The following is a 16,050-nucleotide window of genomic DNA, read 5'->3' on the forward strand; positions in this document are numbered from 1 at the left end:
ATAGAAACAAGATATTTGCAAAATTATATATATATATATATATATATATAAAATATAAAATATATATATGTGTATGTATATTTTTATATAGATCGCGTTCTCTTTTACGCCGAGGACCTGTGATCGTGATTGAAATAGCTCAGAAATAGCCTATACTGGATGGCGCAAAGTCAAGAATTTTCGCGACGAGTTTAAAGTGCGCGCGCAATTTCAAATAAAATGATCCCTTTTGATTTAAGATTTATTTTTCCTTTTCTTTTTTTTTTTTTTTTTTTTTCTTATTCCGCTTGATCGAAATGATTCTCGTTTCGTCGTATTTTATTACATTAATTCGCGACGTATATCTTTTAAAATGAAAATATATTATTTTCAACAATTTGTCATAAATAATAAATTAACAATAAATAACGAATAAGAGAGAACAAAAATTATCGTAAAAATTCAATAAAATTACTTTGTTTTTATTTTCTCATTTTTCTGTTTTGTTTCTCCTTGAAATTTTTTGTCGTGAAAATTCAATAAAATCGATTACTTTTTTTTTTATCTCTCTCATTGTTTCTTTTTTTTTCCTTTCTTATTTTGTATCTCAAAGAAACGTGTATCGTTTAAAAAAAGAAAAAAAAAACATTTGATTCGATTGACAGATCCCCGAGGAATAGCACGTAGTACGTGAAATCTATTGGAAAAGGTCATGCGAGAAGGTCAAAGGTAAATGCAATATGAAAATATACGTCAGAAGTATAACTCACCGATTTTTTAGATCACTATTCCCCTAAATATACCCCCACTCTCAAAAAGACTCGAATCACTTAATCGTAGATTAAACAAACGTTGTTGTTGTTGTTGTTGTTGTTCTTGTTCTTGTTCTTCTTCTTCGATAGAATTTGAATATGACTGCACACTGAACTGCGCTGTCTATCAACGCACAGCGCCGCACGCACGGCGCCGTTTACTTTGCCCGCCACTGCACCGCACTGCACCGCACCGCACCGCACTGCACCGCACAGCACCGTATCGCACCGCACCCGTACTTTTCTATATTATATCTTTTACTTTTTTCCTTTTTTTCCCCCCCCCCCTTTCACACTCTTACCATTGAAACTTTTTTCCTTTCTTTCTCTCACAAATAATATTATGATTATCCTTTTATTTTTCTATTGTATTTGTGCCAGAGATCAAACTTAAAAACAAAACAAAAGAAAATAGAAAATAATCTTTACTTATGAATTATTTAAACGCGATTGGGCCCACATTTATTAGTATATCTCCGAAAGATAAAATATAATTAAAGAATATTTTATATGTGGTACAAGAATATTGGAGTATGCGATAGTGAGAAGAGTTAAAAGATTGTGAGAGATAAAAGAGAATGAGAGAAAAAAGAAGGAGAAAGAAAAATAGGAAAAACGTCGCAGCAGCAGCAACAGCAACAGCAGCAGCACCACGTTTAAGTGCGTCGCTCGTGAAAATGATGAATACGAGTATCTCTCGTATGGCATACAACCGGTGGGACAAGGGCGACGAAGGTCGCAGCTGCGCGTGGCGTTCGCGTCACGCAAGTGCGTCCTATCCTGTGAAAGATAGAAAGAAAGAGAAAGAAGTATATAATAAAAAGAAAAAAAAAGAAAAGAAAAGAAAAGACAGAGAAATTCGCGGTTAACAAAATTTCGGTGCAAATAAAATATGCACATTATTAAACCGAGGTCTAAGTATAATTAATCTAATAAGATTATATTTACTTAAACGACAACGTGGTCCGATCGTTGGTAGTTTTTCGGTGTATACGTTAAAATAAATTCGAAATGGTGACGCGTTTGCGCTCGCAATTATCGACTGATATCGAAGAAGAAGGCTAGGGGAGCAAATAATAATCGATCGGTCACATGACGTCGATACCCTCGAATCTTACTTTTATTTCGTTTTTTTTTTTTTTTTTTTTTTTATACGATTATACGTTATCGCCGATAACTTGAAATCCGGTATTTTGCTTATATTCCATTTTGCCGGATTCTTCGTTGAAAAATAAATGAATAATCAAATTTATGGGAAAATTTTGAGGGTATAATAGTATGGTAGGGTGACAATTGGGGTAATGTACGATCCTGAAACGTATAGACCAATCAGTAAAAAGCAGTAGTACCGTTAGCGCGCCACCAGAGGCGCTTTCGGCAGTAAGTGATGACGCGTTGTGGTGCGCGGTACACCACTTAGGGGAATCCGTGTCGCAGATTATGCCGCATTGCCACGAGTAGCCTAAGCTCTCGAACTATATCTCTCCTTCTTTATCTTAATCTTTCTCTTTCTCCCACTCGTTAATCCTCGTTATATATATATATATACACACATATATATACATATATATAAATCTATTTCTATTTATCATCTATCTCTATCTCTTTCTCTCTTATTCTTTAATTCTCCCACGCTTACACTACTGGGTTGTACTACACGGAAAGGGGGTAAATTCGTGCGTGGAAGAAAAAAAAAAAAGAAAAGAAAAGAAAAGAAAAGAAGAGAAAAAGAAAAAAAGAAAAAAAATACAAAAAGAAAAACACGCGCGAGTTAGTAATAGAGCACTGTCGGTCGTCAGTCAGTTAGAAAAAGGGGATCATCATTGACGTGAAGAATTCGACATGAGACAACGACATGCCGGCAAAAACTATAACGATTGATACAACGATAAAGTTAAATAAATTTGTCGAAAAATTAAAAGGGTGCTGTTGTTGGTGGTGTTGGTGGTGGTGGTGTTTTTCTGAATTCATTCTTGTCGAACAACAAAATAACATAATTGTTCGTTCTTGATAATAGAAGAAATTAATTATAATAAAAAAAAAGTTGTTCAAAATGAACATCCGGAGATTGCCCGGTTTCTTCTATCACTACAAGATGCTAGGTGGTCTCCTAGTATCAGCATTCCTATTTGTCATCTATCTTCTATTTCACTGGGGTATAATGTGCACGAATTTAGAAGCTTGGCGACACGTTATCAGCGTGGTAAGTTGTTTCCCAATATTTTATTCAAAAATTGATGAAATAATTCTTCTATCGAATTATTATGATGATGAAAAACGCGAAGAAAAATTATAAACGTTTGATCATCGTTGTTGTCATATGATTTCTAACGTTTCTACGTTTTTCTTCTTCTTCTTATTCTTCTTATATTCTTCTTCTTCTTCTTTTTCTTATTATTATTATTATTATTATTGTTCTACATCCCTCTTACTTGTATAGTAAGTCGCGTGTTATTTGTTCCCTGTGTATTTGCGCACGTATAATACATAGAAGTGAATCTGGATTAGCGCGAATTTCGAGAACGGATGCAAGAACACGGTAATGGATCGAAAGAACGGACTATGCGCCAAAGACGATCAACCAATACGCACGCGCCTTTCCAAATTTTCCCTTTCGTAGAAGCGAACCACATTTTTACGAGGGATGAATGAACTGGAGAACTAACTCCAATTTATTCGGTTAAGAATAAAACTGGAACACGCTTTATATATTTTTCGACACAAACAATTAACCCATTTATTTCGTCTTAATATGTTGTACTATTTATTATCAGATTATTTAACCCTTCTTTGCATGATTTTTTCTTTTTTTTTTTAAATAAATCAGGGTGATGTAATTAATGCTCTAGATTAAAGGAAAAATATTTTTAAAAAATCCTAGCGCTATTTTTTGACAACTGCGTTTTGTTGTACGCAATAGTCGCTTAAAAAGTTGCCAGCAACAACAAATATACAGTACAAGGGTTTTGAGTACCTTTTTTTGTTGACTAAATATTATGATTGAAATTTCCATCATCATGCAAAGAAGGGTTAATTATTTCATTTGTTTAATTATGATTCTCCATTAACATTATATTATATTATATTTTGGAATCTTTTTATAATTATTTTTTTTAATTAACTCTTGTTAGATAAAACAAAACATTGTTCAATTATTAACGTGAAGTTTCTCGATATTGAAATATTGAAATTATATTAAAAAAACATTACTTAAGTAATATAATCATATTCATTTATATGATTTCAAATAAATTTCAACGAATTTATTTCATTATTTTTCCATCTAACATTTCAACAACGTATTTGTGTACAATCTTTAACATTTTCCGACAACTACGTGTATGTGTCTTATGTCATAGTTGTTTTTATGCATTGTCATCGTGGTAACTACTATTCAAATGATATGATATGACATTAAATAGAAAACATTTTACGTAATGAGACTTTTACGTGATGCACGCGAATATTGTAAAATGTAATTTAATTATAATAATCAAGTGTAAAAAATGTAAACGAGGGAAAAGCAAAAAAAAAAAAATAGAAATATCGATACGATTTACAGTGCAGAACACACAACGATGGCACGGCTATGGGAATTTTATGTCAACCGCTTTGCACCGAAAAAGGCATACATTCTTTGGCATGTGAAACATTGCATACCGGCAAGGAAGCAGTATTTTCTGCACATTGGGAAGCTACAAGACTCGTATTTAAAGCTTACAGGTTTTATTTTAAAAATAACAATATTTTAAAATATATATTATTTCTAATATATTATTATATTAATTAAAATATTTGTAGATATTATAGTCATGCCTATATAAAAAGAAAAAAAAAGAAACGACTTTTTAATATTTACAATACACATATATATTATCGATTATAATTATTATTATTATTAATATTATTTATAGAACTAAAACTACCTCGGAAGAATACGAGTCATTATTTTGGATCGACGCGTTCGATGCCAAACATTTTCCCACGGAAGAAGATTTCGGTATTATGATAAAGGATCTAGTTGCTAATAAATTAAATTACACGGTTACTACGCAACAAATGCAAAGACTAGCGCGTTTGAGAACACACAAGATCGAGGTTGATACCAAGAGACGTCAATTAGAAATGGAAAACGTTTGGCCACTTTTACAGGAAAACGAATATCTGATAACGATATTATTCGAAGATCATGACGTTTTTCCACAATTAATCGGCACCTGTGGAACATTTTATGCCGTTGAATACGTAAGGTAAAATAGATTGATCACATTCATATTACAATAAAATTTGAATTCGGATTATTGTTGATTAGTTTTATTACAAATAAATATCCACCGGATATAATTTATTTATTTTTTTTTTCTTTTTTTTTTTTAAATACACCCCCATACGTAGAAATGCTTTAGGATCGATCGCGCACAGCTAGTATTAGTAGAGAACAAGTGCATGTTTTCAAATATATAATATGCTTAATCACCAATACTTTATTATCGTCGGGTTAAATAAAAAAGAAAATAGAAAAATATCGTTATATTATATCCTCATATCACAATAATGGCTTTAGGCCTTTAAATCGTGATTTAAGGTACAGAGAAAATAACTTGGTAAGTTTTAAGGGTGCTAGCTTGAAATATTCCATATAGTATGCACAATAATATAATCAATTGATAGTAATACAAAATATGTCGTGTCGTTTACGATCAGAAAGAAAGAAAGAGAGAGACAGAAAAAGAAAAGAAACCCCCGCGTCATTGATACTGACCAAAGTGACATGGTAATTCTCGGTAGGACGACTTCTCGACTTGAAAATAAAAACAGAACAAAACAAAAGAAAAAGAAAATAAAAGTATAAAAAATAACTTGAGAAAAAAAACATACACACAATCGTCCAGACGACGGGTGTCGTCTTCTTATACCTCGGTATCAACACCGGGTGGTACTACGTCGTACACCTACTTGATCACGAATTATCATATCAATTTCGGATGGCATTAATGACATTTTTCCGATCGTTTAGACATTAAATGACAGACGCGAGACTGAGGTTAGATCGCTAACGTCAGACCTATAGAAACACCTACGACGGCATTGGCACTATCCGACTCTAAACCAGAATGGGCCAAGAGATTGAAGCTAGCCGTCATGATCATGGATCTCTTGGAAGAACTTGAGACGAATTTTCCCGAACCATTTTATCTATGCGACGTCAAGATAAATCATTTCGGATTACCACTCGGTGGACAAAAGCTCAAGTTTCTTGATTTGGACGCGGTATTTCCTAAAACCATTATCGGACGCATCACCGCCGACGGGAAGACCTGCAAGAGACACGAGGATTGTGATTTTTTCGATTGCAGATCTTTATGCTCGAAAAATCAACGATGCGAATCACCAGTTGTTAATAATAATCTACAGGTACAATCTGTAACGAATATAAACATTTGTTTAAAGATATTATACATTTAAATTATAATAATATTAGGGTGAACTGCAAAATAAAATTACATACGTTTTGTTGTGTTACAAATTGTTCTTATAAATCGCGCATGATCAATTGTTTTTTTTTCCTTTTGTAAAATTTACTTATTAATAATAATAAAAAAAAAAAAGATTAAATTGCTGAAGAAGTCCCAATAAAGGGACGAAACGTCCAACTTAGTTAAATTAAGTTCTACTTCTTTTTATGTCCAAGTTCCCTGTGATACCTTATTAAGAATTATAATTTTGGACGAGAGAAATAACTAATTAAATAAAAAAAACACGCACGAATTTTTGAGTTCACCCTTAATATATATACACGATAATTCTAATATTATTATATCGTTCATTCTTACTATTTCTAGATCATATGCGAGAAAATTTTTCTCGGTTGGACACTCTCAGGAACTATCATTCTACCTGGTTTATTGATGTCAGAACATACCACTAGTTCACTCGCTGTTCTTTTAAGACAGTGTGCTAATCCAGCCGGGGATACTGCTCATTTGCCACGTGCATCTGTTCCGGATAATTTGAAGACACGATTGTACAATACTTTGAGCGATATGGAACAAGATGTATCCGCTTCCTTGTGAAGGACAATTAACAATAAGGTGTCCCCTGTTAAATAATAAGCCACGCACATTACTTTACCTCTCCCCTAGCATTCACCACCACCCCCATTTATTTTCTAATGTAGAAACATTGTTGATAATATATATATATATATATGATGGCGACGATAAATTGTTATTCGATAAAGAACAACAAGAAAAAATGAATATATTTAATATAGATATTTACGTGCGTAGATTATCGCGTAACTATTTCTATCTAACATATTGAAATGTACCAAATATTTTTCAGGTCTATTATGTAGAACGTTTATTGACCCTTGCGGAAGGAAGAGTTTGATCTTATAAAAATATTACCTAACTAACGTTCTAAGATATAATCTTTTATTTATTCTCTATTTCTTTATTTTCACTCAATCATTCTCTTTCCTTCTTGTTACGTATTTCAACTATTTTGTAGGGGGGCCTAACAAAACTTAACAAAGAAACATCACGAATTTTGTATTTGTCCTTTTGTTACCTTGAACAGGTTTTGTTGGTATCATATTCGTGGAAACTTTAAAATAAAAATATTCTTTTATCTCTCATATATATATAAACGTATTAAACTTTCCAACAATGAGCAACAGAGAATGATTGACACTTAAATGTAATCTAGTTTTTCTGGTCCTCTTATATTATACTTGGGTTAATAAACTTTATCGGGCAGAAAAATAATGTATCGTTAATCTTAAAAGTAATTCTCATAAGGGTGTGGGCCAGGGATGGTATGAGGGGTGTAATTGTAGAAAATCTTTCAATTGAAATCTACAAGTATGAAAATACACACGGCACTAATTCTAAATAATTTATAATACTATTTGGAGGACCACATCAAAAAACGTTACTTATAAAAACGTTTCCTTCCTCTATTTTTCTTCAAATAATAATATAATTAAATACCTGTTTCTCGAAACATCTTGTCTACCTTCTTTTATTGATATCACCACGAATATACACCTGAATTTTCTTTAACTTTTAAAACACTTTATATATCGCTATTGTTATATTAATTTGCAATAAACGCGAAACCCGACTAACGATATTTCTTCCATCTTTTATTTTCTATTTAAATTAACAATTAATTTTTCCCGCTATAGATGGCGCTGCGATAGTCAGTCATTATTATTGGTGGTGGCAAATTTGAAATTATTTTTAAAAGGGTAATTCGTAATTCTTCTTTTGTTTCTAAAGAAAAATAAACAAAAAAAATAAATGAAAAAATATTACGGTCGTTTAAATATCGCGATATTACTTCATTTCGATCTATTATTTTAATTATGATATTTCTTGTCGTATGAGAAAATGTAATAACAGGTTATATTTATTTTACTTTATTTTGCTTTCTTAACCTACACTTTAACACCTGCGCCATATCATTGAGACTACGCTTAAGTTTATAACAATAATTAAATATTTATATATATATATATAAATTTAAAAAATTGATCATGGAAGAGGAAGAGTCGAGGTGTATGTATTTTGTAAAACGAAAAAATCGATATTGTCGTATGACCGTTAAAAAAGGTAACAAATTTTGTGGAGAACATCAACAGGATTCATTCAATTCCAACGATATAGAAATTATTGAAAATTGTAAGAAAAGGATACAATGTCCTCTTGATCCTACTCAGTATGTTTTCTTTATTGTACGATCTCCGATAATGCGATAAGAAATTCATGAATTAATTATTATTATTATTTCTATTTCTCGTATTAACTTATAATTTATTTTCAGTACATGTTATCAATCAAAGTTATCTAAACATTTGACGATATGCAATGCCCGAAAGATGTTAGATGCTCGACCAGCATATATAATTAAAAATATTAATTTAGATAATGAAACGGAAGAAATATCAAGACTTTTACCTCTTTCTCAACTTGATATTTCTGTTGTAGATAATATAATATTAAGAATTAACGAAGCTTATGGTATATATATAAAGTTTATACATATTTATATGTAATATAATATTACATTACTTTCATTATATAAAATAATGAGTTTTTTTTTTTAGAAAAATTAACGGAAATTCCAAATGTTGTATTACATCACGATATATTAACAAATACATTGAATGTTTCATCCTGTGGTAAATATGGTAAAAAGCATTTAACACAAAATTCATCTTTGCTGGCACATTTAGAAAAAGCTGAACTTGTAAATAATAATACTTGTTACATTGAGTTTGGAGCTGGAAAAGGTATAATTTCTAATGTGTCAGGATTTCAAATAGATTGTATTAAAATAAAGATAAATGTGTTATTTTATTTACAGGTGATTTAACTTACTGGTTAGCACAAGTTGCAAAAGAAAAACAAGATTCTTGTATATTGTTAGTAGATCGTTCGAGTCATAGGCACAAAAATGATAATAAACTTAAAAAAGAACAACATAATATTTATGTTAAACGAATACGCGCCGATATAGCAGATTTACAACTTGGTAGTATTCCAGAAATCAAACATTTTGTCAATAAAGTTGGAATTGCTAAACATCTATGCGGCACCGCGACAGGTATATCTTTTAATAATATATTTATTATCTTTTTTATATGTTATATATATAATTTGCGAATTTGTAGATCTTGCTATACGATGTTTGACCCAAGCAATAGATAATAAATCTATTGGCAGTAATTATGGATTAGTCATAGCTTTCTGTTGCCATCATAAATGTGAATATAAATCCTATATTGGTAAAGAATATTTGAAAAAATGTAAATTCCTTCCAAACGAATTTCCAATTTTATGTAGCATAGCTAGTTGGGCGACTTGTGGGTTTAATATAAAAAATGATACTGAATTAAAGAATGAAAATGAAACAACAAGGTATGCTCTCTCTTACAAATGTTTCTTAATTCCTTCATAATTAAACTTAATTAATAATATTCGTGTGTTGTAGATCTAATGAAAAAAGCATGGATTCTGTTGAACGACAATTAATTGGTTACAAAGTTAAGACATTATTAAATTGGGGACGTTTAGAATATTTAAAAAGCATTGGCTTTGAAGGTTCATTATTTCGTTACATTTCATCAGAAGTTTCCTTAGAGAACGTGTGTATCGTTGCAAAATATTCTGTCAGATAATAAATAATCTTAATTGCTGAAATAAATAATTTGATATATTATGTATTAATTAATAAAAACAATGAAAATCTCTATTTTATCTACTGTTACTCATGCAACTCGGGCTTTTCTCATTGGTTGTCAATTGTAAACCGGACAAAAATGACGTGTTTATAAATATACATATAAATAGGTTAAGTTAATTTTTAATTGATTAAGGATTAAAAATAAAGTTGAAATTATTAATGCTTGACTTATTTAATAATTACTCAACAAAGTGTATTATATAATTAGGCTTTTTGAATTAATGAAAGTACTGTTAAAAATCATTGCATTTTTGACATTTCTATCAGCTGATCAAATTCAATATGGCCGGTTATAATATACATATGTAAGTTTTCTTTCGATAAATAGCAAAACTGCCAACAATTGAATCTTTTAATACAATATTTTGTATGAAGGTAAAAAATATATAAAAAGAATATCTACTCGTCTAAGAAAAATATCTCTTGTTCTTCAAATATGGCTGGAAATGCTCAAATATTGGAAGGATTTCTATGCCCCGTATGCATGACTGATTTAAAAGCACCAGATAATTTGACTAAACACTTTGAAGAATTTCACAATAATGAACAATTTTTAAAATCTCTTAAAGGTATAAATCAATTAAATAATAAACACATCATATAGACACACCATAAGACATTATTATTAATTAATTCGGCAATTTTGTTATGTAGATTTACTTGGTAAAGCTAAGAAGAAAATTTTAAAACAAGATGAAATGCCAGAAGTATTTTCATGTACGCCAAATAATCAAAAGCACAATTTAGAAATTAATACGGAACAACAAGAAGCAGGTAATTGCATATAATATTTATATTTATCTTATCTATCCTATATTACTAATTACAATCTATCCGTAGGTGTAATTAAATCACACACGAGATATTTCAAAGAAATAAGAAACATGAGATTGGAACGTTATACATCAGAAACAAACAAATTATTAATAAGACTAGATAAATTGTTATATAATTTGCCCCTTGATCCAAGCAAAAGAAAAGGTATGCGATTAATGTCCAAGACATATTTGATCTTATTAATTATTGATGTATTAATGCATTTGTATAAAATTGATTATTGTTAAGCAGTACACGAACAAAGTATCGTACCATGGATAGATGAAACAGATGTCAAGTTGTGTCCTACTTGTGCTAAAAGTTTTCATGTTGCAAGAAGGAAACATCATTGTCGACTTTGTGGAGCTATAATGTGTCATAACTGTACTCTTTATTTGTCCCTATTGGATGCTCGTAAGTATCAATAAGAAAATTCAAATATGTTTTTGTCCAACTGGAAAGTAATTTTACAGTTCTTACTACAGATGCTGGATATAAAAAAACTATTTTCTAGGAAAAATGACAAGTCCTGTTTCTATACAGGATGATTCAGCTGTTTCTCCGACATCATCAGAGAAAGGTTTTTCAGAACGTGTTGTACGCGCTGGTATAGGACTTACAAAATTGGCAAGATCTCCATCCAGCAGTAGCTTGAATAGTGTTTTATCTTTAGTCAATGATTCCACTGGAGCTGAACAACACTTCAAAGTTTGTACACATTGTATGAATTTACTTGATGCGAGAGAAAAACAAAAAGAAAAGCAATTTCACAAACCGATAGTATGCCAATTTTATGAAAAAATGAAATTGTACATGGAAGAAACTATGCAGATACTGGCAATGTATAACAAAATGAGCGAATCTTTGAGGTATTTAATTCTATTTATAATTCTACATTCCTATTCAGTTTTATTATCTATAATATATATAATATTATTATCTAAATACAATAATATTAATATCTGTTTAGAGAAGGAGAGTCTACCTATGACTTACAAGATGCTCAAACGTTACGTCATAAGATTGCTAAATTGGGGGAGAATATAGATGCAATTAGTAAAAGAATTTTGGTTCTTGGTACAAGAGATGTAGAAAATTCGCCCCAAGGGCAAGAACTTAGATTGCATCAAATGGTTAGGGCGAGTGCAATGATATTTTTAAAAGAACAATTACTCTCTATACAATCGTTACCTTCGATAGAAGAATATGCCACATTGAAAGAAGAACGTCAAAGACGAATAGAACTCAAGGCTGCCTATGAACAAAAATTAGAAGAACAGAGACAAAAATCTAGAGAACAAAACAAAAGAGACACGCGAAACTTGGAAGGTGGCGGTCCATTAGTAAAAGAAAATCAAGTAAGTTTTTAATAATATTTCATTGTGTTCAATAATTTTTGTTGATTTTCTCATAATCTAACACGTATTTTTCAAGCAACAAATGACTATGGATCAATCGCAAGGTTGGGGTCCATCTATTAAAGCTCCTATGATATCTTCTTCTACAAATCCGCTCATCGAACAAATGAATAATTTAACAGCATATATTGAACAAGCTAGAGCAGATTGTAAATTTGATGAAGTGACCACTTTAGAAGATAATCTCAAAGAATTGCGCAGTGCCTATTATGCTAGTAAGGAAAGTAATAACAGCGAATAATAAAGGAAACTATAACATTCCTTTTATGTTCCTACAACAAACTTTTAAATAATTCTCTTATACGTAATACGTGTTTCGTTTTTCTTTCTTAGTAAACACGCTAAATGTTTGTTTCATTAGCAAAGTTAAATGTACGTATTATGAAGGAATTATATTCTAAATAATTATGTTCAATAATTAGTAACATATTAACTTGGTAATTGGGGAAGCATTTTTCTTACATTATCAAAGAATAAATATTAATTTATTTATAATTTATCGAAAATTTCCCCAATAAACAAGTTAATCTAACTCGGTTAATTAAACTCGGCTTTATGAAGTACGTGATTTTTGCAAATTGATACAAAATATATATTGTATTTCTTACTTTTGGAATATTTATATAATATATTAGTGAAATAATTGATATACTTAATGCGCATATAAGTATATATAAAATGTATTTTTCTCTCTCTCTCTCTCTCTCTCTCTCTCTCTTTATATATATAACAAATAATATAATTTTTTTAAATTTCGGTATATATCATCTGAAAAAATATATAACAATATATGCATTCGATAAAATGCATTAAAATTTGTATATTCGTAATATTGAAAAAAAAAGTATATAAGATGAAGAAAGATCTCAGTCTTAAAGTTTAGATTTTAAGGAAACCATTAATTTTTCTAATTTCATAGCTTTTTGAAGATTACCACTGATCTTCAATTTTCCTGTCATAAATGCAGTAGCTGGTTTTAATTTACCTAAAATGAAAAATAACTAATAAATGTTAAATATACATATAAGACAGAAAAATAATTCAACTATTTAAAAAAAAAAGAAGTTTTGTTTACCAGAAAACATTGCAAAGAATTGTTCCGAATTCATTGTAAGAATTGCATCTGCTGGATCTTTTGGTTCACCTTTGCCCGTAGAACCAGTACCACTTTTAAGATCTAAATACCATGTACTAGCTTCCTCTCCTGCAAATTCATAGAGAATAAAAATATTATGCATAAGAATGAATAGAAATAAATTAATCATTTTACCTGTAACATTGAATTGAAATACAGCCTTAGTTTTGCTTACAAGTTCTGCACTCAAATTAGCATTGATAGCAGAAAATATATCTGCAATTTTTCCGCTACCTAAATTATCAGATTTCTGAGATGACTGTTTAGCGGTATTCTTTACGGTATTCAAATTAATTGGGAAATTAACATGATCATCCAAAAAGAAATCTAGCATCAAATTATCTGCATTATCTGTAAAAATTCATTCATTCGATAATCCAAATAAAAATTCAATATTATTAAAGAAAATATAAATGGCAAAAGATATTATGAAATAATAAATACCTGGATTGCAAGCATAACTTTTAAAATCGGTAATCCCTTCTTTTCTTAATATTTCTTCGTCAACTAAAAATTGTCCAGTAACAGATCTACTATCTTTACAAATCAAAGCATAAACCGCATCTGCCACAATATCAGGTTTACGACTGTGATTACTAGAGTCTGACCCCGTTAACATTTCTATTGCAGCAGTAAAGATAGCTAAGTAATAATAAAAATACAATAATAATTATTACATTCGAACAAATATTTTCAATTTTCTCCTAGCAATAAGATAACACGAGTAATTAATGCATCTTTATAGCATACCAGTTTGTGGCCACACAGCATTAACAGCAATACCATCTTCTTTAAACTCTTCTGCCATACCAAGTACGCACATGGACATTCCATATTTGGCCATCGTGTATGCCACATGATTTTGGAACCACATTGGTTTCATATTCAGCGGTGGACTTATATTCACTATATGGGGATTAGTGCTCTTTTTTAGATAAGGTATACACAATTTTGACCTAGATCAAAATTTCATTCTCATTATTACTTATTATATATAAAGGTATTATTATTGACAATATAAAAAGGTAGATTAATTACTTACACGAGGAAAGTACCCCTTGCATTAATATTATTCATAAGATCATACTTTTTCATATCCGTAGCCAGAGTACCTGTTAAAGATATAGCACTGGCATTGTTAACAACGATATCAATCCCACCAAATTTATTAACTGCATTTTCAACGGCAGATTTAACTTGTCCTTCATCTCTGACATCGACAATGCAAGGCAGAGCTTTACCACCTGCTTCTTCGACTAAACATTAATACATTAAAAGCATTAGCGCGAACAAATATTTTAAAACATTTATATATTATTAATATCGCTATATAATTACTTTCTGCTACTGCTGTGTAAATGGTGCCTGGTAATTTAGGATGAGGTTCTGCCGTTTTTGCTGCAACTACTATATTTGCTCCATCTCTTGCTGCTTTTAAAGCTATACTCTTTCCGATGCCTCTTGATGCACCCGTTATGAAAATAGTACGTCCTGCCAATTTCCTGTATTTATATACAATGATTCCAAAAAACTTTAGATATTAACACAGACATATACTACTAGTTATTTTTAAAATGCAATTATAAATACAATGTGTAGATAAATGTAAAGAAAACAGATTGTTCATGTCTAACCATGTACATACACATGTATATATGGCTTTAACCTAATATGTGTGTATATATTATATGTATATATATATACTTGTAATACTTATTAGAATTATTAGAAAAATATATAAAAATGCATACCCAGAGTTTATCATGTTGCAGATATAGTATATAAAATATAATTATAATTATGAAAACGATAGCTACGCCCTGATACAGCAATCAAATTAAATTGAAAATGAATTAAAAAACTGAACAGTGTTTAAAGAAATAAAATACACATTTAACGTTCTTGATAATCGATCAACACAATACGAGAATATGATAAAACTCGATCGATGTTTTATATGTAAGAAACATATTTATATCTATATTATGATCGACCTTTGATCGTGAATTAGCATTACGGTACGTATCTATCCACGCAATCACTTGTAACCTGAACTACAGTAATTTCATTTTATACATTACTTTTAACACAATTTAAATTCTAATTATATATAGCATTTGATTAATTATGTCTACGTAAAAACAAACCAAAAAGAAACCTGTAATGATAAGAAACTGAATAACCTCCACAAATACGTATTTACTATTTTGCATAGATTGGTCGTATAAATATAGGTTAAGTAAGCATAATTCTGTAACTATACATATACATATGTATTTATTTATTTTGTCCTACAATTAAAGAAAGTTTCTTTTAATATTTAATACATTTATTATTGTTTCAATTTTGTTTATTTTGATTATTGATCGAAGGTGTATTATAATAACGAATTGTTGGAACACATGACGTTATTGATGTTTTACGTAATTTTTCATATATGCTTTGATTAGTTGATGGAGTAAATCTTACACTCTTGTATGATTTTGAATTTGGAGTGATACTAAAAAATTAAACATACATATGTACTTATTTTTCTAATAATATAATGAAATATATTGAAAATATACCTATCATGATGCATCCTTCGTGCATCTATAAACATCTCTCTGCGATTAAAGATAGTTTGAACATTGGAACA

The 16,050-nt window shown here is 30.1% G+C and overlaps 5 protein-coding genes across 7 annotated transcripts in view; 3 read left to right on the plus strand and 2 right to left on the minus strand.

The window, feature by feature from the left end:
- The window catches only part of LOC106789234, a 16,518-nt gene extending 14,443 nt beyond the window's left edge, over window positions 1-2,075 (minus strand). The window contains exons 1-2 of one of the 2 annotated variants that reach the window (XR_001381975.1): window positions 1,740-2,075; window positions 750-1,571 (exon numbers count right to left, since the gene is read on the minus strand). The gene's annotated coding sequence lies outside the window, so the exon portion shown is untranslated. Of the gene's footprint in view, window positions 1-749 lie in introns of both variants that reach the window. The other variant, XR_001381974.1, reaches the window with a different exon arrangement.
- Window positions 2,076-2,394: 319 nt separating this feature from the next.
- Window positions 2,395-7,794, plus strand: LOC106789235 (protein FAM69C). The gene is made up of 5 exons (XM_014753297.1): window positions 2,395-2,994; window positions 4,354-4,514; window positions 4,706-5,041; window positions 5,855-6,206; window positions 6,635-7,794. Exons 1-5 carry the CDS (start codon window positions 2,845-2,847, stop codon window positions 6,863-6,865), a joined length of 1,230 nt encoding a protein of 409 aa, XP_014608783.1. The 5' UTR covers window positions 2,395-2,844; the 3' UTR covers window positions 6,866-7,794.
- A 452-nt stretch (window positions 7,795-8,246) lies between these two features.
- LOC106789241 (tRNA:m(4)X modification enzyme TRM13 homolog) lies at window positions 8,247-10,192 on the plus strand. Its single transcript, XM_014753305.1, has 6 exons — window positions 8,247-8,516; window positions 8,622-8,818; window positions 8,905-9,090; window positions 9,165-9,404; window positions 9,472-9,718; window positions 9,792-10,192. The coding sequence occupies exons 1-6, from the start codon at window positions 8,335-8,337 to the stop codon at window positions 9,976-9,978; spliced, it is 1,239 nt and encodes a 412-aa protein (XP_014608791.1). The 5' UTR covers window positions 8,247-8,334; the 3' UTR covers window positions 9,979-10,192.
- Window positions 10,193-10,282: 90 nt separating this feature from the next.
- On the plus strand, window positions 10,283-12,924 carry LOC106789240 (rabenosyn-5). 2 transcript variants are annotated; one of them, XM_014753303.1, is made up of 8 exons: window positions 10,283-10,348; window positions 10,419-10,612; window positions 10,698-10,817; window positions 10,884-11,024; window positions 11,112-11,273; window positions 11,374-11,728; window positions 11,830-12,217; window positions 12,294-12,924. In XM_014753303.1, exons 2-8 carry the CDS (start codon window positions 10,480-10,482, stop codon window positions 12,516-12,518), a joined length of 1,524 nt encoding a protein of 507 aa, XP_014608789.1. In that variant the 5' UTR covers window positions 10,283-10,348; window positions 10,419-10,479; the 3' UTR covers window positions 12,519-12,924. The 2 variants fall into 2 exon arrangements, with proteins under 2 accessions (XP_014608789.1, XP_014608788.1); XM_014753302.1 differs by having other exon boundaries at window positions 10,324-10,612.
- A 14-nt stretch (window positions 12,925-12,938) lies between these two features.
- LOC106789242 (hydroxysteroid dehydrogenase-like protein 2) lies at window positions 12,939-15,506 on the minus strand. The gene is made up of 8 exons (XM_014753306.1): window positions 15,164-15,506; window positions 14,751-14,914; window positions 14,455-14,668; window positions 14,163-14,368; window positions 13,857-14,054; window positions 13,548-13,763; window positions 13,353-13,481; window positions 12,939-13,262 (listed from the first exon to the last, which is right to left on the minus strand). The coding sequence occupies exons 1-8, from the start codon at window positions 15,175-15,177 to the stop codon at window positions 13,150-13,152; spliced, it is 1,254 nt and encodes a 417-aa protein (XP_014608792.1). The 5' UTR covers window positions 15,178-15,506; the 3' UTR covers window positions 12,939-13,149.
- Window positions 15,507-16,050: the final 544 nt, after the last annotated feature.

This window comes from Polistes canadensis, unplaced genomic scaffold, assembly GCF_001313835.1.
Source record: "Polistes canadensis isolate GaletaPanama2010 unplaced genomic scaffold, ASM131383v1 scaffold_172, whole genome shotgun sequence".
Classification (NCBI taxonomy): Eukaryota; Metazoa; Arthropoda; class Insecta; order Hymenoptera; family Vespidae; genus Polistes; species Polistes canadensis.

Bases quoted from the DNA above. Each gene is read 5' to 3' on its own strand.
- LOC106789235 (XM_014753297.1), top strand. From the start codon at position 2,845: ATGAACATCCGGAGATTGCCCGGTTTCTTCTATCACTACAAGATGCTA. The intron at 2,995-4,353 runs GTAAGTTGTTTC...TACGATTTACAG, and splicing joins GGCGACACGTTATCAGCGTG to TGCAGAACACACAACGATGG. The intron at 6,207-6,634 runs GTACAATCTGTA...TACTATTTCTAG, and splicing joins TTGTTAATAATAATCTACAG to ATCATATGCGAGAAAATTTT.
- LOC106789241 (XM_014753305.1), top strand. From the start codon at position 8,335: ATGGAAGAGGAAGAGTCGAGGTGTATGTATTTTGTAAAACGAAAAAAT. The intron at 8,819-8,904 runs GTATATATATAA...TTTTTTTTTTAG, and splicing joins AAGAATTAACGAAGCTTATG to AAAAATTAACGGAAATTCCA. The intron at 9,405-9,471 runs GTATATCTTTTA...GCGAATTTGTAG, and splicing joins TCTATGCGGCACCGCGACAG to ATCTTGCTATACGATGTTTG.
- LOC106789240 (XM_014753303.1), top strand. From the start codon at position 10,480: ATGGCTGGAAATGCTCAAATATTGGAAGGATTTCTATGCCCCGTATGC. The intron at 11,025-11,111 runs GTATGCGATTAA...ATTGTTAAGCAG, and splicing joins TGATCCAAGCAAAAGAAAAG to TACACGAACAAAGTATCGTA. The intron at 11,729-11,829 runs GTATTTAATTCT...ATATCTGTTTAG, and splicing joins AAAATGAGCGAATCTTTGAG to AGAAGGAGAGTCTACCTATG.
- LOC106789242 (XM_014753306.1), bottom strand. The intron at 13,764-13,856 runs GTATTTATTATT...GAATTTTTACAG, and splicing joins AAGTTATGCTTGCAATCCAG to ATAATGCAGATAATTTGATG. The intron at 13,482-13,547 runs GTAAAATGATTA...ATGAATTTGCAG, and splicing joins ATTTCAATTCAATGTTACAG to GAGAGGAAGCTAGTACATGG.